Source organism: Rhinatrema bivittatum, chromosome 6 (genome assembly GCF_901001135.1).
Source record: "Rhinatrema bivittatum chromosome 6, aRhiBiv1.1, whole genome shotgun sequence".
In the NCBI taxonomy this organism is placed as follows: domain Eukaryota; kingdom Metazoa; phylum Chordata; class Amphibia; order Gymnophiona; family Rhinatrematidae; genus Rhinatrema; species Rhinatrema bivittatum.
In genome coordinates, this window is record NC_042620.1 from 83,132,198 (window position 1) to 83,159,032 (window position 26,835).

A 26,835-nucleotide genomic window follows, 5' to 3' on the forward strand; every position below is an offset into this window, starting at 1 on the left:
ACTACGGGCTGGGATGGGGAGCCAGTGCAATTCCTTAAGAATGGGGGTAATGTGATCAGCTTTACAGGTATTAGTCAGGATTCTTGCCATGGCATTCCGCAACATTTGGAGGGGTTTGATGGTAGTGTAAGGGAGGCCTAGGAGTAAGGAATTGCAGTAATCCGATTTTGTGAGTAGTGTCGCTTGTAGGACTGTACGGAAATCTTGAGCATGGGTTTAAGCTTTTTTAGAATGTGAAGCTTGAAAAAGCCTTCTTATAAAATTTGTGTATGTTTCTCTGTATATATTATATTTGGATTTCCTGTCTACGTCTCATGACAGAGACGTAGACAGGATACTGCTTACTTATATTGTACCATTCTTTGACCTGTGTATAACAATATTTTACATTTCTTGAGCATAATTAAACTTTACAATAGTATTCTATTGCAGTTAGATCTTTATTGGTAAGGTTAGCAAATAAATACAGCTTGACACTAGCTTTCAGGACCTACCCTCCCTTCATAATGTCTGAAATGAAATGAACTCTTCTCATTTTGTTTTTATATAGTACTTGCTTCCAATGCTTAGGACTTTAGTAGATTATATACACCAGTACTGTTTACACAGTACTGGTGTAAACAGGTGATAGATTTATAAAGCAATCTAAACTTTTCTTAAAGTTCATAAATTTTTTCTGTCACACTGCTAGATTAATATTACGATGAAAAGAATAGTTTTGCTGCTATTCTATTAATTTTATAGATTTTAATTTTTTTAACGCATTTTTAAATTGCTGTCCAATTCCTTTATATAAATGTCATCTTCTTTTTTTATTTTCTATGCATTTAAAATCCATAAGTTTATATAATTCATCTCCACATTTATCACTTATCTTTTACCGAAGTAAAGCCACAAAAAGGGTCTTATCTTTCATTCTTTAAAGTCTTTCAAAACGTCAAGAGACGTCATAAAATATAACAAGTTGCCATGATGAAAAACCCGCTGCTAATCTACGTCCAACGCAGGTCCGTGTTTCAAACTATGATAGTTCTTCAGGGACAACCATAATATATGTTTGGTCAACTTTTTTTTTTTAATTACCGGCGTTTAGCAGGAAGTGGTCACGTGACATGCATTTAGACAAAGGAATATGAACTATAGTTACAATATGATCTATGATTATAAATAAGGCTGAGTACGAAGTGCGATTACATAACTTGATGCCTATTATGATGGTCATTATTATAGCATCTATTGAATATATAAGTGTTTGAATCTGAGGGCAGGAGGAACAATTTTTGTTTCAGTAAACATTTTCCACTTTACCTCAGGATTTATGTAGATGGAAGATAGTGTGATTTTTTTTCCTTAAACTAAGACAAACCTCCATCCTTATCAGCAAAAACTCAAGTTGCTTCTGTAACTTGGTAATGGGGTGGAAAGGGCTGATCTTCATTGACTAAAAAATATATTCAAGCTTTTGATCAGATATAGGATGAAGAAGTCTGGAAAGATGTGATTTCCTTCTATACTATTTTTCTCTTCCTGCCCATACTTCAGATTCTGTTTGTCAAGCTCGTGTGTACTGCATGAATAACTGGCAAACGTGTTATTGGAGACATGCTTAACTACAATGTAACCATGCCTTGCAACCACTTTTACAGCCATACTTAAAAAAAAAAAAATCCTGTTGTTATGCTTTGTAAGTATGTGAAGTGAATTTTCAGCATGCATTTAAAAATCTGTATCAGACTGGACTCATCTTCAGTCATTTGACACTGACAAAGTTAGCCTTTGTAATTCCATCCGTGTTTTTCTCAATGACAGTGAGACGAGGTGATGTCCTGGCTGCTTGGAGTGGAATTCGTCCTCTTGTTACAGATCCAAATTCAAAAGATACCCAGTCAATTTCTCGAAATCATGTTGTTCATGTCAGCAAAAGTGGCCTTGTTACTATAGCAGGTACTAGAAAGTTTTAACTAACATTATTTACATTCAGTTTGTTTAAGTAAACAATATTTTAGAGTTTTATATATATTACTACAGTGTTTCCAAGTGTTTAATTCTGAAATTCCCAATTTAAAAATTGTGACAAGTTTTACAATTTTATACAGATGTTTGTGTCTATATAAAACTTGCCTGCAGGAGGAAAATGGACAACATATCGTTCAATGGCAGAACAAACTCTGGATGTTGCTATAAAGACTCATAATCTAAAAGCAGGATCAAGTAAGACAGTAGGTCTTATCCTGGAGGGTGGTAAGGATTGGACACCTACCCTATACATCAGGCTGGTTCAGGATTATGGACTTGAAAGCGAGGTAAACAGCTATATTTACCATAGTACAAGGTCTGAGAGACCTCTTGATTTTGTTTTACTATGGTTTTTCCTTTCTGTTTTGATGTTGCTCCTCTCCCCGCCTTTAACCCTCAACACATATATTAGTTCTCAAATCTATCCATCCTAGTTTTGCATGTCTAAAGTTTTCATTGCTGTTAAATATGTGGTATGAAGTAGTGGTTATGGGGTCCATATTCAGCCACTGTGCGGCTCTGCTAGCTAGCTGGTAAAACTTACCCAGCCAACTAGTTTTATATATCCTAAAATTAGCCAGATACGTTTATCCGGTTAACTTTAGGATAGGTGTATGGGGCTGACCAGAGTTAGCCAGATAAGTTATCTGGTTAACTCAATCCCTCCCTTATCTGCCCATTCCCTGCCCCCAAGCTAATTAACTGTGTAAGTGACTTTCCTGGCTAAGGGCCTCATTTTCTAAAGTATCGCAGGCCTGCGATACTTTAGAAGATGAGGGGCGGGGGGGCGGGCCTGCACTAGCCGGCAGCTATCGCACCGTCGTGGTGCGATCACTGCCGGTTTCGCACCCAATAGCACCACCATAGGAGGTGAAGCTATTGGGAGCAAAATATGCAGCGAAAAGGCACCTACCTTTTCGCTGTCCGCAGTGTCAGCGCAGAGTCAGCCCAGGTGACGCCCTGACTCATCCTCTTCCGGGGTCGACTCCGCCCCCATCCTGGTATCGCATGTGAGCGGCTTGGAAAATGAGGCCCTAAGTAGCAACCATTGACTGTAGCCGGTTATTCAGTTGCAAAACTTAACTGGATAATTCAGACTTATTCAGCTAAATCCATTTTGAATATCGTGCTCTTTGAGAATAAGTGTAAACATCTAGTTGAAGGATTATCTACTGTGTGCCATTCCTTCTCCTTTCTCAAAGCAGTCAATCCAGGTTCAGTTTTAATCTCTTTGTGTTATGTAAAAGAGAAGTGTTTAGTAGTGGAGATATATTACTACCCACCTGGCTAGGATAAGGAAACAGACTGTAAAATTGTATCCCTTGTTTAATGTAAAGCATTCTTACTGGCTCCACGAAAGAGCCTATTATTTATTCATTTCTTTGATCCCAGTTCCATCGCTCCAAGTTATTTTATCCCTTGTTTAAGGTAAAGCATTCTTACATGCTTGTTGTTGTTATACTGTAAACCAAAGTGGTATGTAATTTTTTACATGAATACCGGTATATAAAATGTTAAATAAATAAATAAAATTTTAATAGAGATTAGACTGGCTAGTAAAATGAGCAATACAATAATAATGGGGAAACTTCAGCTACTCAAGTATGGATTAGGTAAATGGCACATCAGGAAATGCAAGGGAGGTGAAGTTTCTTGATGTCAGTGAGTGCTTCATGCAGCAGTTGATTGTGAAACCAACTGGGGGGGAACCACCTTAGATTTAGTTCTCAGTAGAATGTAGGACCTGGTGCAAGAAATAAAGGTGGCGGATCTGCTTGACAACAGTAATCATATTGTAATTAAATTTGACATCACTGAAGTGCAAATACTAAGGAAAACTACTGCAGTAGCATTTCACTATAAAAAGGGAGATTATGATAAAATGACAAAATCTGTTAGAAAAAAAACTAAAAGGAACAATTTACAAGATATAAACTTTCAGGAGCCATGGACATTATTTAAAATTGTCATCCTTGAAGCCCAAATAAAATGTATTCTATGCATTAATAAAGGTAGCCGGAAAGCCAAATGGCTGCTGATGTGTTTTAATAGTGAGGTGAAAGGCAATTAAAGCCAAATGGGAAAGCAGACTGAAATGAGGAAAATAGGGATGAGCATAAGCACTGGCAAGTTAGATATAAAAAAAAGTTATTAAATATGCTAAGAGAGAATTTGAACATTGTTGTTTTATTGGTTCAGTTTGTTTCTCATTTTATGAATATTTGTTTTGTGGTCCATATAGAACCATGGATACTATGGGCTATAAATATATAAATAAATAAAAAAAACTTTTTCGAGTTCATTTGAAACAAAAAGTTTGTAAGGGAGTCAGTTGGGCACTAGAAGGCTAAGGGGTGCTCAGGGAGGACAAGGAAATAGAAAAACGAAATGAATTCTTTGCCTCTGTCTTTACTAAGGAGGATGCTGCTGTCATACCTACACAAGATTAATCACAACTTTTTACCCACACACCACTGTATTCCAGTGTACCAAAATGTGTAAACCACCAAATCAAAAAAGTAGTACCACCGGTCAATTAATAAATGTTAGAATATATGCCAAATATATATATGTGGGCCCCTCACTCTAAGGGTCTGTATAGTGACACAGACTCGTATATGGTATGGGGTCACCTTACTTTAATTTTGAACATCATATTTTTTTGATATTTTTCTTTATATATATTAAAAATTCTTCAGACCCAGTCAATTCTTACAAAGATACAGGAGGATTGATACTCATCTATTCCAAGTTTAACGTCCCGACACGCACGTGTTTCGAACCAGGGGTCCTGCTTCAGGGGATTTCCTTCAGTATCTATCTCTCAATAAAGTTTCCCATATCGAATGATGCACTTTTCATCCTCTTTCTTTCATGGCTGTTATGTTCTTCAATTTCCCGCGCCGGCCACTTCGGGCCGCGTTCCCGCTTGAAATGGCGTCTCTCAGACAGTGAGCCTTTTATACCCCGTGACAGGAAATGTCATCATCAAGGGTTTAAATCCCCCTTCACACAAACTACTTCTCCACCGAGTAGCGCATCTACATCAATTAAAGTAAGGTGACCCCATACCATATACGAGTCTGTGTCAGTATACAGACCCTTAGAGTGAGGGGCCCACATATATATATTTGGCATATATTCTAACATTTATTAATTGACCGGTGGTACTACTTTTTTGATTTGGTGATACCTACACAAGAAACATATTTTAATGATGACAACACCAACTAAAAATCACTGTGAAACTGGAGTATATAATAAATATGACTGACAGATTAAAGTTTAACATCACTGGGACTAGATGTTATTCTCCTAGAGTTCTGAAGACCTGTTTCTTGTAATTTGCAACCTATCATTTAACACAGTCACGATACATGGAAACTGGAGGATGGCCAATGTAGCACCGATTTTTAAAAAGGGCTTTAGAAGTGATTCAAGAAACTGTAGAACAGTGAGCCTAATGTCTGTGCCGGACAAAATGGTAGAAACTGTTCTTAGACAAAATTATTGGCCATATACATAGTCAAGGTATAATGGGGGAGAGTCAACATGGTTTTTGCAAAGGGAAGGCTTGCCTTTAAAATTTAGAATTTTTCAGAAGGTGTAAGTAAACAGGGGTTTTCAGAGGAAAAAGTTTAATTTTAATTCATTTATTCATTTCGTCAGACACCATTTCGTCAGTAATTTGAAACAAAAAAATTTTCGTCAGACACCATTTCGTCAGTAATTTGAAACAAAAACATTTGTCATTCACTTTATGTATTCATTCATTCATTCATTTGTTTACCATTAAAGTATATGGAGGAAGCACTACAGCCTATTTTGGGCTCCAAAATTGGGGTGTTCTCATTAATTTTAATAAAACTGGTGGGTAGACATGATCAGAAGGTAAAAGCATGCCATGCATCAAGACTGTCAAAAGTAGCATACATAGCCTAAGACTCCATAAAGGGGCAAAAGGATGGCAGAAGTTCAAGACGCCATCAGAAGAGCAAAGAAGCAGCAAGAGAGGGGAGAACACTCTAAGACTTCAAAAGAGGGCACCATCAAACAGTGGCATGAACCCTTTAAGGCAGCAGGAAAGGCAAAGTTGACACCAAGAGTGGATTCAACATCCTAAGGCACCATGAAGGGGAAATGAAGCAGAAAAGATGGCAAGAAAAACCCCAAGACACTGATAAAAGGTCATAAGAACATAAGAAATTGCCATGCTGGGTCAGACCAAGGGTCCATCAAGCCCAGCATCCTGTTTCCAACAGAGGCCAAACCAGGCCACAAGAACCCAAACACAAAGCACAAAAAGTAGTGGGAGAGGTGCAAAGTAGCCCTCCAGAATGGCAAGAACACCCAAGGTGAGAGTCTTTGGTATGACAGCAAGGCAGAGAGACATCAAGACCCTCAAGGTGCAAAATCTGGGTATGGCAGCAAATCTGATTGAAAGAAATACCTCTGCAGTGTAGGATAAAGGCAGAATGACTTCTTGTTGAAGCACTTGCCACTTGTCAGATTTAATACAAGAGAATGATCTGTCATCAGTATCACACTTGAGGTATAGACTTTTATTACATCCCCTACTTGAAATTGATTTTTCTGCTGGGTGGAATTTTGGATTTATCGTGAAATTTGTTTTCCAATTGAAAGTGTTGCCACAATAAAACCAAATAAATGGTCTTTCATCAGTGTGACTTTCCTAATAATTTGTGAGGTTTGCCCTAAGAAAGCTTTTCTCAAAATTTGAAGCTGAATACAGTCTTTGTTGATTTCTGGATTTGCATTAGTGTTCTCTACCTACTGAAGGCTTTACCACATTCAGAACTTTAAAACATTTTTTCTTGTGCATCTTTTTTTTTTATACCTGCATTTCTTCCTTCTGAGTAAGGGATTCTAGGGACAACATGCCCTAGTATAGCCACAACATGAGACGGGTGGGAGAACTAGGCTGGCATCCTAGAGATGTAAAACAAAACAGTCAGGTAGAGAACCAGAAAAGAAATGGGGTGGAAAGAGAAATTTGTATTTATTTTTTTCTTTTCAAATTTTTTTGGGGGGAGAAATGCTTCAGTATAACCAACAACAAAAAATAAACAGGATGTGAGAATTAGACTAGAATTGTACAACAAAACGAACCAGAAATGAGGTGGGGAGGGAGAAGAAACATATATTCTCACAGGTCAAGCAGGATGGTAGTCCTCACATATGGGTGACATCACAGGATGGAGCCCAATCACGGAACACTTTTGTCAAAGTTTCTAGAACTTTGACTGGCACCTACTGGGCATGCACAGGATGGCACAAGCCCTGCAACCAGCAGGGGTCCCCCTTCAGTCTTCTTTTTTCCGCGCAGCAGTAACCACTCGGGTTAAGGAGCTCCACAGAGATTCCTGACAGGAAATTTCCTCACGGAATTACTATTCAACTTTCTACCCCACAGGGGTCCCCCTCTTTCATTTTTACGTCCGCGGTGGTCCGGTAAGTTTTTTTTACCCAATTCCGGTCGATTCCCGTTGAGTTTGGCCCTCGTGGCCTACTGGCCATCGACCGCACCGTGTCTAAATTTTTTCACAGGCCATGGCGTCAGGGTTACGTCGATGCCCGGACTGCACCCGCACAGTGTCCATTACTGACCCTCACCAGGTATGTTCAATGTGTCTGGGTAGCGAGCATGATGTCCTTACTTGCACCAAATGTGCCCTCATGACACCTAAAGGTCGCAAGGCTAGACTGGAGAAAATAGAACTTCTCTTTCGGTCAAAAATCCTGACGCCATCCATAGCATCGACGTCTGAACAGACACAGTCTACGTCGCACCATCATCGGGCACCGGCCAGTGTCCGACCAGCATTGACGACTCCATGGCCATCAACACCCTTTGTTTCCCCCTCATGAAAAGGACAGAGGTGACCGTCGAGAAAAGCATCGGCATCGACATTGCAGGTCTCAGACTGTCGACGCAGGCAAGGCCTCGACATCGTCATCATCTGAACCGCCATTGAAGAAAGCCCATCCAGAAAAGGCACCATCCCTATCTGGTTCAGGGTCACCGAGGCAACCTTCACCGGGACCGGTGATAGGAGCCGCGATTCCACCTCCAACGGTGGTCCCTCCGGCTATGCCGCCTCCTCCGGCATCGGGATCCATGCTCCAGGTTTCCAGGAGGAACTGGATCAGATGATTCAGGAGGCCATCGGAGGAGCGATGCAAGGCTTCAAGGTACTGATGCCTGAACCGGTAACCGATCCCATTCCAGCAACACTAGCACAGTTACTCATGAGAATGGAAGTGCTGGTCGCTGATTTTCCTCCGATGACTCCAATGGACCCGGTGCCTTCCTCTCAAATTCCTCTTTCATCGACAGAAGAAGGAGAAACACTGTTCCTTCTGCCATCAGGAGTCCTTCCAATGCCTAGATCGGTTTCACCGATTGCATCTTTGTTTCCATTGGTGCCACCGACCTGTCCATTGATGCCCTCTGTGCCACCATCGGTACCACCAGTGACACCTTCGATGCCTTGCTTGGGCCCTTCAGGTATACCAATTTTTCGTCCCTCCAAGGATACTGGGGGTGCTGGAGATGATCCCTACGATACCTGGACTGATGATTCATCCCAGGATACCAATGACTTGCCATCGCCACCCTCTCCTGCTGAAAGCAGGAAGCGTTCTCCGCCAGAGGATTTGTCCCTCATTAATTTTGTGAAGGAAATGGTTGAAGTGGTTGAAGTGGTTCCATTTCAACTTCAGACAGAACAAGATGATAGACATCAGATGATGGAGCTGCTTCAATTTATATTTATTTATTTATTTAACATTTTTCTATACCGACCTTCATGGTAATAGCCATATCAAATCGGTTTACATAAAACAGGGAGGAACTTATCAGTAAATAAATAATCAATAATCATTTAACAGAAGGAGCAAAGTTACAATCAACAAGGAGGCTAAAACTTGGAAGCATAGGTAGCTGGAAAAATGGAGTAGAGGAGACAGATAACTGAGCACATAATAACAGTACATAATAGTAACAATGGAGAAGCATACAACAAATATGATGCTCCTAAAGAACTAACATCTATTCCCAGCCATGATGTCCTCCTGGATCTTCTGAAAAGAAATTGGGAACATCCTGGTTCTGTGGTACCAGACAATCGGAAAGCTGAGACTTCATACCTAGTCCAGTCAACTCCTGGTTTCCAGAAGTCCCAATTGGACCACCATTCAGTGGTTGTTGATTCAGCCCAAAAGAAAACCCGAAGATCCAAGCCTCATTCTTCCTATCCTCCAGGAAAGGAAAAAAATTCCTGGATGCTATAGGTCACCGTATCTTTCAAGGGGCAATGCTTATATCCCACATCGCATCCTATCAACTTTATATGACCCAGTACAACAGGGTCCTCTTTAAACAAATACAGGACTTTGCTGAGCCCCTACCTCAACAGTCTCAAGACCAATTGCACGTCCTAGCTCAAAAGGGTTTAGAAGCGGGCAAGCATGAGATAAGATCTGCTGGACCTACGGCCTGAAGTCCAGGATAGATTTGCCTTGCACTGGAGATAATATTTTTGGTGAGCAAATACAAAAGGCAGTGGCACAACTCAATGATCACCATGAAACTCTTTGCCAACTCTCCTTGATACCTTCTGAATATCCTGCTAAGCAAACATTCAGAAAGGAGCCCAAGAAATCCTTTTACCGCCAAAGGAAATCTTATCCTCCTCCGTCCAAAGGTCGCTCTACTAAGCCTAACCAGAAAGGCCAGTCCAGGCAACCTCGCAGGCAAAAGCCACAAACAACTCCTCAACCAAGTCCAGCATCTGGTTTTTGACTTTTTTCTAGAGAGCAGCATTCAGACTCCACTAAGGCATGTTCCAATGGGAGGCCGATTGTGCCACTTCAGCCACATCTGGCACTCAGTCACCACAAACAGTGGGTTCTCACCATAATAACTCAAGGTTATCATCTCAACTTTCTTGCCATTCCACCGGACTCCCCACCTTGGCTGACGTGGGGAACATCAGACCATTCACCGCTCCTGGAACAGGAGATTTCCCTCCTCCTCCAGTCCAGAGCAATAGAACCAGTGCCCTACTCCCAACAGGGCCTCGGATTCTACTCTCGGTATTTTCTAATCCCAAAAAAAGTCAGGTGGCGTTCGCCCGATACTAGATCTTCGGGCCTTAAACAAGTTCCTACAAAGGGAAAAGTTCAAGATGGTGACCTTGGGTTCCCTCCTCCCCCTTCTACAAAGGGGAGACTGGCTCTGCTCTCTAGACCTCCAGGACGCTTACGCACATATCGCAATAACTCCGTCTCATCGCAAATTTCTGCGATTCCTCATAGGCCTAAAGCACAATCAATATCGAGTACTACCATTCGGCCTAGCCTCTGCTCCACGAGTCTTTACCAAGTGCCTCGTAGTAGTATCAGCATTCCTCAGAACTCAAGGTATCCACGTCTACCCCTACCTCGACGATTGGTTGATCCAGGGCTCCCACACAGCAAGCTGTTCTGACGTCCCTACGTCTCACCTTGCACACCCTGATCTCTCTAGGGTTTCTCATCAATTATCCAAAGCCCAGCTTGGTCCCATCACAAACCCTGTCATTCATAGGAGCAGACTTGGACACCCTCAAGGCAAAGGCATTTCTTCCTTGAGAACAAGCTCTCATCATCTCCTCTCTCGCCCATCAGCTGCAGTCTCGACAACGCTCCACTGCATGTCACTTTCTAGTCCTGCTAGGACACATGGTGTCCTCAGTATATGTCACTCCAATGGCTCATCTCACCATGAGGATCCTGCAGTGGACTCTAAGGTCACAGTGGATTCAGTCATCTCAACCACTATCAGCTGTTGTCCACATAACCAACCCACTTCGTCTATCTCTAGCTTGGTGGAAGAATCAGGCCAGTCTCCTTCAAGGCCTTCCTTTTCAAGCTCCAGATCCTCAAATAACCCTTACAATAGATGCCTCCAACATTGGCTGGGGAGCACACGTTGCCAATTTACAAACTCAAGGGTCCTGGTCTCCAGAGGAAGCCAAACACCAGATCAATTTCCTGGAGCTACGAGCAATCAGATACGCTCTCAGAGTATTTCAGGATCGCCTCTCCAACCAGGTCATCCTGATTCAAATGGACAACCAGGTGGCCATGTGGTACATCAACAAACAAGGAGAAACAGGCTCCTGCCTCCTGTGTCAGGAAGCTGCACAGATATGGGTGGAGGCTCTCTCCCACTCGATGTACCTCAGGGCCACCTACTTGCCGGGAGTGGACAATGTGTTGGCAGACAAGCTGAGTCGCACCTTTCAACCACACGAGTGGTCTCTCAACCCCACAGTAGCGGACTCAATATTCCAACGTTGGGGTTACCCTCACATAGACATCTTTGCGTCACCTCAAAACCGCAAAGTAGAGAACTATTGCTCTCTCACTCACAGCCAACACTCACAGCCAAGAGATGTGTTCTCCCTCCCATATAGGGAAGCCGGTCTCCTATATGCATTCCCTCCACTTCTCTCGAAGACTCTAGTGAAGCTACGTTAGGACAAGGGAAGCATGATCCTGATAGCACCTCACTGGCCACGTCAAGTGTGGTTTCCGATTCTTCAGGACCTCTCCATTCACAGGCACGTTCCCCTGGGGAAGGACCCGCTTCTGATCGCACAGAACAATGGATGCCTATGCTACCCCAATCTTCAGGCCTTGTCCCTGACGGCCTGGATGTTGAAAGGTTAATCCTGCAGCCTCTCAACCTTTTGGAGCCAGTTTCCCGTGTCCTGATTGCTTCACGGAAGCCTTCCACAAGAAAATCTTATCTTTACAAATGGAACAGGTTTAAATCATGGTGTTCTTCTCAATCCCTTGATCCCTTTACCTGTTTCACCACGAAGTTGCTAGACTATCTCTGGCACTTGTCAGAATCAGGCCTAAAAACTTTCTCCATCAGAATGCATGTCAGTGCAGTGGCCGCCTTCCATAAAGGTGTCGGGGATGTTCCTATTTCAATACAACCCCTTGTAACACGTTTTCTAAAGGGCTTCCTCCACATCAAGCCTCCACTGCGCCCTCCGGCCCCTTCTTGGGTCTTTAATCTGGTTTTAGGTCGGCTCATGAAACCACCTCTCCAATCCTGTGATCTTTGCTTTCTCACATGGAAAGTGACTTTTCTTCTGGCAATAACATCTGCCTGCAGATTTAGTGAGTTACAGGCCCTAGTTACCTATCCGCCTTACACAAAACTTCTGCATGACCGGGCAGTACTCCACACTCACCCGAAGTTCTTGCCTAAGGTAGTATCGGAGTTTCACATTAATCAATCCATTATACTATCCACCTTCTTTCCCAGGCCCCATTTCAATCTAGGAGAGCAAGCTCTGCATACCCTCGACTGCAAACAGGCTCTAGCATTCTACCTAGACCGTACAGCTGCCCACAGGCAAAGTACTCAATTGTTTGTTTCCTTTGCTTCTATCAGATTGGGTCAATCTGTGGGTAAGCAGACTCTCTCCTCCTGGCTAGCGGACTGCATTTCTTTTTTGCTATCAGCAAGCAGGCATTCCACGTCAGGGCCATGGCAACTTCTGTAGCGCACCTTCGCTCGGTGCCACTTCCTGATTTTTTTAGAGCTGCTACCTGGAGTTCTCTCTATACCTTTACAGCCCATTATTGTCTAGACAAGGCTGGAAGACAAGATTCCGTCTTCGGCCAATCTGTCTTGCACAACCTTTTTGCAACTTGATGTACCAACACCCTTCCGCCTACCCATTAGGGTTCAGGATGCCCTCTATCAAATTCCACCCCAGTTGTTGTGCCTGTTGCACATCTTTGGATACATTTGGTGCATGTTTGGACATCCTCAGCTCTGTGCTCACCCATTTGTGAGGACTACCATCCTGCTTGACCTGTGAGAAAGCAAAATGTTGCTTACCTGTAACAGGTGTTCTCACAGGTCAGCAGGATGTTAGTCCTCACGAAACCCGCCCGCCACCCCGCGGTGTTGAGTTCATTATGTTTCTTATTTTATTTTTGGCACTTACTTTAGCTTTTAAACAAGACTAAAGGGGGACCCTTGCTGGTTGCAGGGTTAGTGCCATCCTAGGCATGCCCAGTAGGTGCCAGTCAAAGTTCTAGAAACTTTGACAAAAGTGTTCCGTGATTGGGCTCCATCCTGCAATGTCACCCATATGTGAAGACTAACATGCTGCTGTCCTGTGAGAGCACCTGTTACAGGTAAGTAACATTTTGCTTTTTTGCTTTTTTAAATTTTTTTTTTTCTGGGAACAAAACACCCCCAGTATAACCAAGGGTGAGAGAACTAGGGAAGATCCAAACAGCAAACAACACAGAGGGACCAAAATGCCCATGGTGGTACATAAGAGGCATGGCAGATAGACACATTAACATAATTACTCTGAAGGTGATATAATTATATATTTAAAAGAATTTATAAACTATACTAATAACAGAAAAGTTTGAGGTGGTGTACAAAGAAATTAACATGCATAGAAACAGTACTAAAACATTAACATACAATATCTGTGTTATGACCGGGCAGTGGTAACGCAGAAAGTGGACCCTTGGGCCGGCCTGCAGGTATCACACAGAGCAGGCCGGGAGGCGGAGTCGGTGCTTGGCAAGGATACCAGGAGCCTGGAATCCCCCCGGGAGGGGCCCGTAGGGACTGGAGCAGTTCAAGATAGTCCAGAGAGGGCACGTCCGAGGGTGGTCTGGAGAGAGGTCAGAAAGTTCAGAGATAGCTGCCGGAGGAAAGGCAGATGGCTGGCTGGCAGGCAGGTCACAGGAGAAGGCGGAGTCTGAACCGGCAGCGGTTAGGAGGCAAAGCCACAAAGCAGGCCCGAGTCACCGCAGGCGGCGGGTTAGCAGAGAAGGCCGCGAGGCAACCCGGGATCAGGAGTGGTGGCAGGCTGGCACTGGAGTCCGTGGCAAACCAGAGTCAAGACAGGCTAGCATAGAAGTCCATTAGGCAACCGGGATCAAGGCAGGCAGCTGGCTAGCGAGAAGTCCGTTAGGCAAACCGGGATCAAGGCAGGCAGCAGGCTAGCGAGAAGTCCGTTAGGCAAACCAGGATCAAGGCAGGCAGCAGGCTAGTGAGAAGTCCGTTAGGCAAACCGGGATCAGGAACCAGGAGACAACGAGAGTCAGCAAGCAAGGACAGGAACAGGAAGCAACTAGTCAGCAGGAAACCTCGTTGCAAGGTATCTAGTGGGGGACTGGACGCCGGTTAAATCTGGAGCGGGGCGTGATGTCAGCAGGCGAGGCGGAGCCGGGCTTCCGGGTGCTGTGCGCTTAAGAGCACCCTCCTCGCGTGCGAGGCCAGGCAAGGGTAGACCTGTAATGGGAACTCCTCGGGCGGAGGCCCTGTCGAGCCTGGATTCAAGCGGATTCCTGAAAGAGCTGAAGAGACGGTAAGCGGGCCTGACTCCAAACATGAGAGGGGCGGTCGGGACCGCAACAATCTGAATATACAGTAGACAGACAAAACCTGCTTACATCCTCAAAGTACTGGTTCCGGCACCTGATGGTAAATCCAAATCAAATGCCAAATGGTGTAGTAAGAGCAGTAGCAGCAAGATCCCTAAGTTGGTCTGTCAAGGACATGGCAGTAGGCAGAGTAGTGGTAAGATTTCTAAGGTGGTATGTAAGGTGTAAGGCAGGTAGGCTGTGGTAGCAGAAAAATCCCTAAGGTGGTACATCTAGAGCATGACAGGCATATGATATATCAGGGGCAAGGCTGGTAGGCAGAGCGGTAGCAGCAAGATTCCTAAAGTGGTATACGTGGTGCATGACAGGTAAGCAGATACTTAAAGCCCACATTTTCCACTACTTGCAGGGGCTGATCCCCAAGGGCAATCATTTCCCTGATGCTCCTTGTTACTGTTTTAGATGCTGCTGGCTTATTGCCCTGGAACAGTGCTACAAAACACTATCCCATTTCCTTTGTGTTGGGTTGCTGCTTCGAACACATGGCTGGAGACTGCTAGCCTGCCACCAAACTGCTGAGAAGAGGCCATGGGATCAGCTTGGGGAAAAGCCTTCCCCTTTTCAAACCCTTTCCTCTAGTACTGCCACCCTCCCTGATGCCAGTTCTAATGGGTGCTGCTTCTGCAGGTGATGCATACCAGCGTTTGTCAGATGCCCCACTTGCTTCCCTCAACTCATATCCTTTCTGCATTGAATGCAGTGAGAAAAATGTGGGTCCTCTTTCATTTTAAAGTGCCTCCAGTTGAGGGATTTCTTACACAATCCCTTCTCTACGTCCTTAGAGGCTGATGCTGGTACTGAAGGTAGAAGGTAGACTCTGAGGAAAAATGCCAAGGACATCACTCACGCACTCTATCTGCACTATCTGCTCTTCCTGGGGGTTGATCTCAGCATTGTCAGTATCATCTCTTTCCCCATTTACTTAATGGAGGCCAAGATGCTACAGACTGAACTTCCCAAATTCTCTTCGGTTACTAACACTTTTTAATAGCTTCTGATTCAGAGAATTCCAGGCAAGATTCCTCCTCTGGTTCAGTTGGTATAAATCCTACCATCACTACCTCAGAAGCAATAACCAAAGAGAAAGCCACTGCTGATTTTGAGCATTGCACTTCTGCCACCCTACTCGGCTAATGCTAGTCTTGAATGATTCTTCCACTTTTTCTTTCTGCAAAGTAAGAGGGAAAGGTACAGACAATGATAGCAAATGCCCTCAAAATTTAGATTTCTTCTGCATTGAGCTGTCTTCCTGCCATTCTGGACTTAAAAATGTCCCTCTTCAATTTAGGTACAGGATTGCCTTTTTATTGAGGCCTCTGCCAACATTGCCTCATTTCTCTTACTGACGTGATAGAATTTGTTGAAGTCCACTGCCTGCTGAGGGTTTGAATATTATAAATGAATTTGATTCTCTACTGTATCCCCCTCACAGTACCACTCACTGTATGGAGACCTGCATCTGTCTCTCTCTCTCTCTCTCTTTCTCTCTCTCTGTCACACACACACAAAGATAAATGTAAAGTATGTATATATGTGCTGTGCTATGTGCAGTAGTGCTGACTGACTGTACATACAAAAAAAATGTTAAACACTAACAGACAAAGATTGGCAGCATGGTAAGACTTTTCTCTTCAGTTTCTGAGCATGTTCTACTCATTTCACTTGTGCCCAGACAGAGAGTAAAAAATTGTTAGCACTGCCGCAACTTCATTTTCTACACTGTCTCCCACCCTGACCTTTCCCCAGTGAAGAGAAACTCAATATCAGCAATAATGCACTACTTCTTTCTTGCACAGTGAGTATTTGAGACCGCTGCAGCACAAAGAAGAGCAGAAATACTTTGTTAGAGCTTACAATAGCATGCCCTTCTCAGTGAAGAGCTAGAGAGAGGATATGCTCTTGGAGATTTTACAGTGTGAGAGCATCAGCGTTACTTGATCCAGAGAGCAGTTATCGGCTAATTAATAATGATGCTACTCTGATTTGTCCTTTGGCTGGTCTCCTTGCCAACTTGTCCTGCCTTGACTCTGACAAGGCGATGAGGTCACACAGGCAAGATCTGGATGCTATAATTACCAGTTTTGTTTTGTTTTTTTCTCAGCAGTGCACAACGATAGATTTCATTGAACCATAGAAATGAATGGGAAACCTAAACAAATAGGGCAAAGAATATTTGTTTCATTTATGGGACCTGTCCATTCATTTCAGGGGACCACAAATGAAATGAGTATGGGCACTTTCGTTATATTTTGCCCATTTGTTTCAAACAAATGCACATCTCTATAAATATGCATGTGGATAAAGGCAGGCCAGTTAATATAATGTATTTGGATTTTCAGAAGACATTTGACAAAGTCTCTAATTAGAGACCCCTCAGGAAATTTGGAGGTCATGGGCTAGAAAGCAGTATCCTATTTTGGATTGGTAACTGGATAGAAGATAGAAAACAGAGGGTGGGACTGGTCAGTTTTCCAAATGGAGAAAGCTCATTAGTGGAGTGCCCCATGAGTCTCTATTGGGAACTATGCTATTTAGCATATTTATAAATGATCTAGAAAAGGGAACAAATAAGATGACCAGTTTTGCAGATGACACAAAATTGTTTTGAATTGTTAAAACAGCAGTGGATTATGAGGAGCTACAGAAGAACCTTTTGAAACTAGGTGATTGGGCATCTAATCGGTAGATGCAATTTAATGTGGACAAGAGCAAAATAATGCAGATGTATATGATGCTGGTTTCCATGTTAGGGGTCACCACCCAGGAAAAGGATCTCTGAGTCCTTTTGGATACCACCTAGAAATCATCAGCTCAGTGTGTATTGGCAATCAAGAAGGCAAATAGAATGTTAATTATTTGTAAAATAGTAGAGAGCAAAACTTAGAATATCATAATGCCTTTGTAGAGATCCATGCTGCAACTTCACCTTGATTATTATGTGCAGTTCTGGACTCTGCATCTCAAAAAGAAATAGTGGACATAGAAAAGGTACAAAGAAGTGTGGCAAAAATGATAAAAGGGATGGAAAAGCTCTTATATGGGGATAAAAGACTGAGAAGAGGATAAGATTGAGATTTTATACAATTATGAGTGAGTTAAAACAGATAAATAGAGAACAGTTATTTACCCTTTCAAATAATACTAGGACTAGTGGATACTCCATGAAACTAGCATTGTAGAAAGTATTTGATTTATTTATTTTTATATACTGACATTCGATCTGAAATATCACATCAGTTTACTTTCAGGTACTGTAGGTATTTCCCTATCCCCAGAGGGCTTACAATCTAGATTTGTACCTGAGGCAATGGAGGGTAAAGTGTCTTGCCCAAGGTCACAAGGAGCGACAGCTGGACGCAAACCCTGGTCTCCTGGTTCATAGCCCACTGCTCTAACCACTAGGCTATTTCTCCTAATAATAATAATAAACGATAGAATCTGTTGCCAGAGGATATGGTCAAAACAACTAATATACAGGCCGATACAGTAAGGGTGCGTAAGGAAAAAATGCGGCAGTGCCAGGCGCCCGCTCGTTTGCCGCGCGCACAGTTCAGATCACATACCGCTCGATACAGTATTTAAATGGCATGCAAATGCAAGCCGCGGCCAAAGCGCGTCCATGAAGCGCAATCCATTTTACTGTATAGAGTGCTATACAGCGCCTATACAGTATCCTGGGTGCGCTGGTACCTGTCATTTCAAATGACAGGTACCAGGAAGTGGATGGTTCTCCTTTGCTTGGGCATCGGGGATTGCCAGTCCTCTCTCCCCCCCTCCCTAAGCAAGGCGCAGGGCGAAAATCGACTCGACATGGGGCCGGCGGGGCTGCTAGAAGCCGCTTTCGCCGCCGGCTGCCCCCGGGAGGCAGGGGAGCCACGGTAGGCGCCTCGGGAGGAGGGGAGAGAGGACTGGGGCTGCTGGAAGCATGCAGTAAATTTACTTTTGTTACAATTTCTATTTGCTTTAATAACATGTCGAGTCGATTTTTGCCCTGCGCCTTGCTTCGGGAGGGGGGGAGAGAGGACTGGGGCTGCTGGAAGCATGCAGTAAGTTTACTTTTGTTACAATTTCTATTTGCTTTAATAACATGTCGAGTCGATTTTCGCCCTGCGCCTTGCTTCGGGAGAGGGGGAGAGAGGACCGGCAATCCCCGATGCCCGAGCGTTGGAGAACCAGGCCACACCATATTACTCGCTTGCTCCAATCCACTCACTTATTTGACCGGAGCCTGCCTATTGCTGTCACATCCCTCTAACGCCAGGGTCAGGGGTAGGCGCATGTTACTGTATGGGAGGGAATAGCTAATTCGATCATTTACATATCATATACATGCCGCAGGCAGAAAGGGATACGTGTCGATTTAAAGAAGCGGTAAAGATTGGTAAAAACGGATAGTGAATCGCGGGTTAGACTTACGCAGCCAAATTGTGGGTAGAAAGATGGTTAGAAACAGGGTAACCGCAGCCGCGCTTTACTGTATCGGCCTGATAGTGGGGTTCTAAAGAGGGCTAGACAAGTTCATGAAGGAAAAGTCCATAAAAGGTTAGTAGCCAGGTAGACTTGGGAAAACTAGCTTTTATCCCCGGGTGTGAGAGAGAAAAAATAGATCAACTGTTTGGGATCTGTAGGGTACTTGTGAAGTGGACTAGCCATTATTGGAGTCAAGATGCTGGCTCAATTGACATTGGTCTGATCCAGTATGGCACTTCTTATGTCCTTTCCCAGAATGCTGGTATAGGGCATTCTTAGTCAGTGTTTTTAATATATTCATGCATTGATATCTATACAGTTGCAGAAGTATTCATTCTGCTTTTGTCATTTACTTATTTATTTATTGATTTTTATATACCGTCGTTCGGTCATGTATAACATCCTAGTTCTTTGGTTCTTAGCATAATCTTATATTCTTCAAACATTATCAAAATAGCTGGAAAGTAGCTGAAGCATCAGTTACATTGATGCATGCATAGCCTAATTATTCACAACAGAAGTAGTTTTCTCCCAAACAGTCAAGATCTAATACCTTCTTCAGTCTGTCTGTTACAGGCTTTTAGAAACTGATAAGTAGTTTACACATTTTCTACTGTAATCTAGGCAGCTATAAGGAATATACTAGACATAGAATGTTAATTAAATGTGTGTTCAATCCTTTAGGTTGCTCAGCATCTTGCTTCTGCATATGGAGACAAAGCTTTTGAAGTAGCCAAAATAGCAAAAGTTACCGGAAAAAGATGGCCAATTGTTGGAAAACGTCTTGTATCAGAATTTCCATATATTGAAGCAGAGGTATGCATGGGATAAAATTAAATTCCTCCTTATATTATTTTTGGATAGTTGTCAGATTCCACATTTATTGCAGTGCTACAGCTTATTTTTCCAACAGGGTATCTTGAGATTTGAGCCTACAACCTCCTTGATCCCAGCCTGAGACACTATTGCTGAGCTGATAGGAGAGCCCTTTCTACTGTAGCCAAATTACTTATAGCCATCCACTTATTAGTCTGTCTTGTATAATAGATTACCTAGTTGTAGCTGATGAAGTAGGGATTTGTTTGTAAGACCATGTAAATTTTGCTAAACTGAAGATAATGTTAACAGCCGCTACTCAGTTGAGGTTTGGTAGATTAATCAAGATGAAACTTGTATTGGTCTTGCACTATTGGTTGATTTTTAGGCAAATATTAGAGAATGACCATCCATTATCTGCAGAAATGAAACCTGCTGTTACCTAAAGTAATCATGCCAGTGCTACTTGCATAACCCGAGGCAGTGTTAAAACCTACATTTTAGAGATCCTAAAGCAAGGATGTATTTTCAAACTGAAGATGTTGATGGATTTTATAAAGTATGAACATTTCTGTGATTTGTTGCAAATATCCCTTAATATCATACAACCAAATGAGCTAGTACCAGATAAGTGTGCTGTTCTGGTGATATGCCATGTGTCACATAATACACCATCGTATATTTATATTGTGCCTTTCCAACCAGGGAGTTCGACATGTTAGTAGAAATAATGCAGCACAGTATTAGAGAGCATACCTGTGGACACTTGGAGGGTCCTGCCAAGTCCTACTCAGGCCTGCCTATGTTTTTGCACGTGCTGGTGCACTTGCAGGCTCCCACTGGCCAGCTGAGTTCCTGCTTGCCTCTGGGCAAGTACTGTGCCCACATGCTATCCCCTGGTGGTTTCTATTGACACAGAGGTCCCACATAATCCAAGGGTAACACAGTTCCAAGAAAAGTACCTACAGACCAAATACAAAAAATGCAGGGATCCTCAATGACAGGACAGAGCTGGCAAACTAAAAAGTTAATTAGCAAATAGCAAGAACAGTGAACAGAAAAGAAAATGCAATTTTGCAAACAACAGGTTAAATAAGGATGATTCGTACAATTGGTGCTAACTAGACACTTTTCACTGTACTTTAGCTAGTGCCTGGGAAAGCTTCAAGAGAGGCTGTCCTCACAAAGTTATGTAGAGCTGGGATAAGGTCTTGGCACAGATGTAAACTAGCATAAGAAAACAATCCATAAGAGCTAATCCACAGGTTCCACAAGGTAGTATAATGCTGAGTTTCTTAGGGGTAGAGTTAAGATGGGAAACACTGCTGAGCTCAGTCAACTGCTTTCCTTAGTTTCTTTCTGTTGGCATGGGAAAGAGAAAAGGGAGGACTAGAAGCTACCCGGTGAAGTCCTCTAGATGACTGCTTTCAGGTCCCATGGATTCCTTTGTACAGAGACAAGGACCTAATCCACTCTAGTTCACAAAATAAGGGGATTAAATCACTGCATATCAAAGAAATAAATCCAGGGGGTATAAAGGAATAACTGAAACATTGTTGTGGGCTTCGATTTCCAATCAATGCAGATAACACTGAGAAAGAGACTACCTTTGATGAAATTGATATACCAGGTCTAGATAAGGTTTTCTTTCACTGATGAGCTGAATCAGATGAGCAGGATCATAGAACACACATTTAATCCCAGCTAATTTTACAATATATTTGCAGTGATAATTCAACCAAAGGAATCCCCCTAATTGCTGTACTCCAGCCCTAAGAAGAAGAAAATGCATCCTCCTAAGCTATGTAGACTTGGTAACACCTGGAAGCATAGCCACCCTCAGATTAAAAAAAGAACATTCCTTTTACGGAAATATAGCCTCAGTAAATAATCCCTGTCTGAGTCTACCAATAAGTTTACTACCAATGTAGAGGGAATAATTTCTTCATCACTAGATTATACTAATATAGTAGTCAAGTTTGAAAAGTCCATGGAAGGTTGTTCAGACATAGCGATTATTGTCAGTTCTTTATACAGCAGCATATAATAAATCCTGGACATGGGAAGAATTAACTTATCAAGCAATTTCAAAACCTCAAGAAGGTTTTTCTTAAACATTTAAATAGTTGTCTCAAACTTTTGTTTAAGAAAATTAATATCTAAGATTCATTCATCTGATAAAATCTTTCAAAGATTCAACCTTAATCTGAAGCTGAGGCTGCCCCAGTACCAAGGTATTCTTTGTGCCTGTAATACTGAAGCTTTCACTTCCAAAGACTCAATTTTCTGGTTAGAAATAGATAGTTCCTTCTGTTTAGAGATATCAGCCACCAGGAACTGGGATTGGGGCATAAATTGAGTCATTTAGCCAGATAGGGCCACAATAGCTTCCCATATACCCTCTATGGTGACTACCTTAGGATGCTGGATCAAGGGGGAGGAAATCACTGTCAAAGCAAACCTGAAGCCACCGGTGTTGAAGCAGTTTCTTTGCTGCAGCCCGAACCATGCTGACAGTCCCCCTCCTCTGCAATCCCTCTTGGAGATAAAGACAAAAGTTTCCTCTCCAACGTGGCAACAGTGATGTCATTGGGATGCAACAAATCTTCACCTGATCCCAGACACAGCCCTCATGTTGTTCCAGGCTGCCACAGAGTTTCATGAGGCTCTGGAGTGAGAAAATCTCTGAATCTGAGAGAACACTAGGGGGCCCCAAAGACACAACATCAGAGCCTTCCAGCAAAGTCTGTGCTCTTTGTATCTTTACAAAGGAATCTATGGGATCTGAGAGCAGTCATCCAGAGGACTCCACCGGGTAGTTTCTAGTCCTCCCTTTTCTCTTTCCCATGCCAACAGAAAGAAACTAAGAAAAGCAGTTAACAGAGCTCTGAAGTGTTCTCCATCTTGACTCCACCTCCTAAGTGACTCAGCATTACACTACCTTGTGGAACCTGGGGAAGCAAGCATTTCAAGTCTTGCTTTGGAATACAAGGTAAATTAACCTATTCAGTTCTAGCTGTCAGAAACTGCAGAGCACAGCAGGTGTTGGGCTGCCTCCTGTCTGTCAGTTCAAGGATGCAAAGGAAAGGAGGTTTTACTTGGGGAACAAAATGTCTCAGTGCATAATAAGAAATCTCAACATGCACAAAGATCCCCATTCTACCACACCATGTTAATGCTGTTTCTGACCATAATTATTGTAATAGAAGGCGGAATATACTGTACATCAAAATAAATAGTGTTGGATTTTTTTAGTCATGCTGTAAGCCAGTGTATTCACTTCCAGTTCTCAAAGGCTCCAAATGGGTTGAATTTTCATGATTTCCCTAATGAATATGCATAAGAAAGATTTGCATGCATACTGCCTAGTTGTATGTAGCTTAATCTCATGCACATGTATTAGATATCCTGAAAAACCTACCTGTTTGAGGCCCTTAAGAACTAGAAGCTAATACCACTGTTTTAAGTAATGTTAATAACTACTACAAATTAATTTTATAATTACAGAAAATACATAATTTTTCTTAATTTCATCTAGATCAAATATGCAGTTAAAGAATATGCATGTACTGCAATTGATGTTGTTTCACGTCGCACTCGATTGGCCTTCCTGAATGTACAAGCTGCCGAGGAAGCCCTACCAAGAATTGTGGAAATAATGGGCAAAGAATTAAATTGGAGTGAAGAGAAGAAAATGGTATGAAATGCAGTTCTTTATTAAAAAAAAAAAAAAATGGAATATTGAGCATCTTAATATGTAGCCTGAGACTCAAATTTATAGTATGTTGGTTACATAAAGGGAAAAAAAATCTTAGAATATGAAATAATGTAAGCAGGCAAAAAATTAATATAAGAAATGTGCACTATTTCACTAAATTACAGTAGGTTCAAGTTTAATGCTACAGCCTGTATTATCTCAATAACACTGGGTTCACAGATTCAGTTGCTGGCATGGTTGGTTTGGTCTTTCAGACCCCTAGGGGAAATAAAATGAATATCGGTTGTAACTAAATAGTAATAATTATGCAGTCAGTTTGTGTGTGTGAGCTGGATATTCAAATAGCCAGCTAAGTATGACTGAAAATACATCAGATAAAATAGTGTGCCATATTTAATGAGTAGATTTAGCTGGAAATTCAGATAGCCCAGGTAATTCTGACTGAACATTAGGGTAAATTTAACTGGCTCATACCTGTTCACATAAACCCCTTTGTGTTTATGCTGCTCCGTACAAATCTAATGTAAACCAAATACAGTTGAATCTGAAATATCATCCATCAAATAATCAGTCAGAGAATTACAAACAAATTGAAAATTTATTTTCTCAAATAAAAATTAGTATCTGAATATCTGCATAGTTCTTCAACCTCTCCTCATAAGGCATTTGATGTTATGCTCAGGCTTGTGAACCCTTGGGCTGACGGGAGGATGGAATACCTTAGGAGGAAGATCCGTAGGTTCTCCCGTCGGGTGGCGAGGCAGGAGCAGAAGACGTGACCAGCTGATCCTCGGCACTGGAGACAGAGGCAACTGTGGAGGCCGACGAAGAGTCGTGATGTCGAAGGAAGTGTGTCTTCGCCACTGGAAGTCCACGGTACCCCCGGGAGGAGCCCGTAGGGACCCGGGCCGCTGGGACTTAGGCGGGCCCTTGGAGACGACGGTCAAGAAGAAGTCCGAGGTCAAGTGCCAGAGGGTTGTCGCTCATCAGTCCGAGGTCACACACTGAGGGATCATCACTTGCCAGTCCGAAGTCACACACCAAAGAATCACCGCTTGCCAATCCGAAATCAATGCCAGGAATCACCGCTAGCCGATCCGAAGTCAATGCCAGGAATTACCGCTAGCCGATCCGAAGTCAGGAGCCAGGAACACCAAGACGAAACAGGAACAAGGATCCCAAGCACAAGAACTCACCGAAGCTAGTAGACCTGACTAACCACGGAAGTTGCCAAGTCAAGGAAGGAGCAGAGGAAGCCTCCTTATATACTTCCTCTGCTCTGGAGCATTGAAGGCAGCTGAGTGTAATTAAAGGGCTTAGGTCCCTTTAATTCTGGTGAGGAGGCGCGGCCGCGGGTGGGGCTGTAGCTGCTGCACCGGGGAAGCAGGGACGGCTCCCAGCTGAATGGGAACCCTGGGGGCCCGTGCCGACGCGCGGGAACCACAGCACTGGACCGGGGCTTCTCACCTGGTGTTTGCCACGGTGGGTCGCCGCCGTGGTCAGGTAGGGGGACACGCCCGCGGATGGTCGCGGGCGCAGAACACAACATTTGATGGGGACCACCCACCATTTTGGTTGCCCTTCTTTGGACAGCTTCCATCCTGTCTCTGTCCCTTTTGAGTTAATTTTCAAAAGGATTCCAACGTGTAAAGCTGGGTTTTGTGCACGTAAATGGGCTTTTGAAAATTATTTCTTTTACACGTGTAATTCCTTTAAAAATTCACTCCATAGGGCTGAATTTTCAAATTGTTTTACATACATAAATGGATTCTACACACACAAATGGGTTTTTGAAAATTGCCTAGACAAATACTAGTTTTACATGCGTAACTCCTTTGAAAATTCAACCCATGTTGGCACATTTTTTCAATAGAACATTCCTTCTCTTCCTCTTTTTTCTTCTTCCAAATTATGTCTCCCATTCATGATGGGTTTTACATCAGCACAGACCACCAGTTCTTCTTCAGGGACACATGTTAACCCTAGAGAGGAGCTGTGTAAAATTGAGCTATTTTGGAATTTTGAGTCATAATCTGGAGGGTTCTGATGTTCAGACTAAGCCCAGTAATAGCAATAACACTGCTGCATTCTCTGTTCCCCAGAATCTGGTTTATGGTATTAAAATCTGTCAGAATGAATATTCCAAATTAAGAATCAAATCACTCAGTGTTTTTCAGTCTAATTGTATAGTGACAAAAAAAAACACTTTACATCAGAGGTAGAGATGTAACTGAAGCATGCAATGTTTTCTCATCCTAATTACATACTACACATTTAAGCACCTTTTTGGCCATTAAGTGCTGAAAGTGATTGAATTCCTCAAAGGAGAAACAATTATAATTAAGTGGAAGGAGCCGATAGGATAGCAGTGTCAAGACCTTTCCCTAAGGGATCAAGGTAGGAAGCACATTAACATGGTAGCTCTTCCCTTGCCTTTCTGCTTTGTTTTAAAACATTCTGCACCTATTAACACTAAGGCAGTGGTGTGAGAAGATTGAAATGTGACATTTAACAGTAGTAAAAGGACAGACAACAGGGTGGGGAAAAGTACTCTTAAAAGGCAATACACTGAAAATGTGTATCTTCCCTGGCTCTGGATATTTGTTACTCACCCTAAAGTGTCATCTGGCGTTACTTAATTTTTAATGCATTCAGAGTCTTCAGCAGTTTTACTGTGCTTTTGTAACAGGATATTATGTTTATAATTTTCCTGAGGAGAAACAGGTATGGCATGCACATATTCTATAGATAAAAATATGATTGTCTACAGTTTCAAAATCACAATCCAGAAGGCTTATATATTTCTCACAATTGAAGTGTTCAGACTCAAAAATATATCAATATGAAATAGCACTCAAGAACACGGCATTAGAAATTTTTCTGAGGTGCTACTTAGATATCTATCCACTGCCTCTCGCCACACAATGGGCCCCAAGCGGTATCAGAAATGAGCATTCTAGTTTTTCATTTGCTAATTCTGAACAGTAAGTCTCATAATCCTGTCTCTATCAAACCTTTAACATCGTCAAAATCTAAATGTTAAAAAGTGCACTTACCTCAGATCAAAAAACTGTCCCGGGTCTTGCCATCATTCTGCATTCTTAAGCTTTATAACCCTCAGCATTCTTGAGCTCAGTCACCCAACATGAACGCATATTTCAGTCTTCATCAGGGGTTACCTGCTCTGAAACAACACAAACAAAACATTAAAAACACTATATCCATCAATAACAAAGACACTATATCAATATGATGCAATTGGGATGTACTACTTTTAAAGTACACACAAGATACGCTGGATACCTCACCTC

The 26,835-nt window shown here is 42.6% G+C and overlaps 1 protein-coding gene across 3 annotated transcripts in view; it reads left to right on the top strand.

Moving 5' to 3' along the window:
• Positions 1-26,835, top strand: part of GPD2 (glycerol-3-phosphate dehydrogenase 2) — a 516,322-nt gene that overhangs the window by 405,608 nt on the left and 83,879 nt on the right. For all 3 annotated transcript variants that reach the window (XM_029605520.1, XM_029605522.1, XM_029605521.1), the window contains 4 exons: positions 1,810-1,944; positions 2,128-2,303; positions 19,675-19,806; positions 23,345-23,503. In XM_029605520.1, coding sequence (XP_029461380.1) covers positions 1,810-1,944; positions 2,128-2,303; positions 19,675-19,806; positions 23,345-23,503 — 602 coding nt within the window. The remainder of the gene's footprint in view (positions 1-1,809; positions 1,945-2,127; positions 2,304-19,674; positions 19,807-23,344; positions 23,504-26,835) is intronic.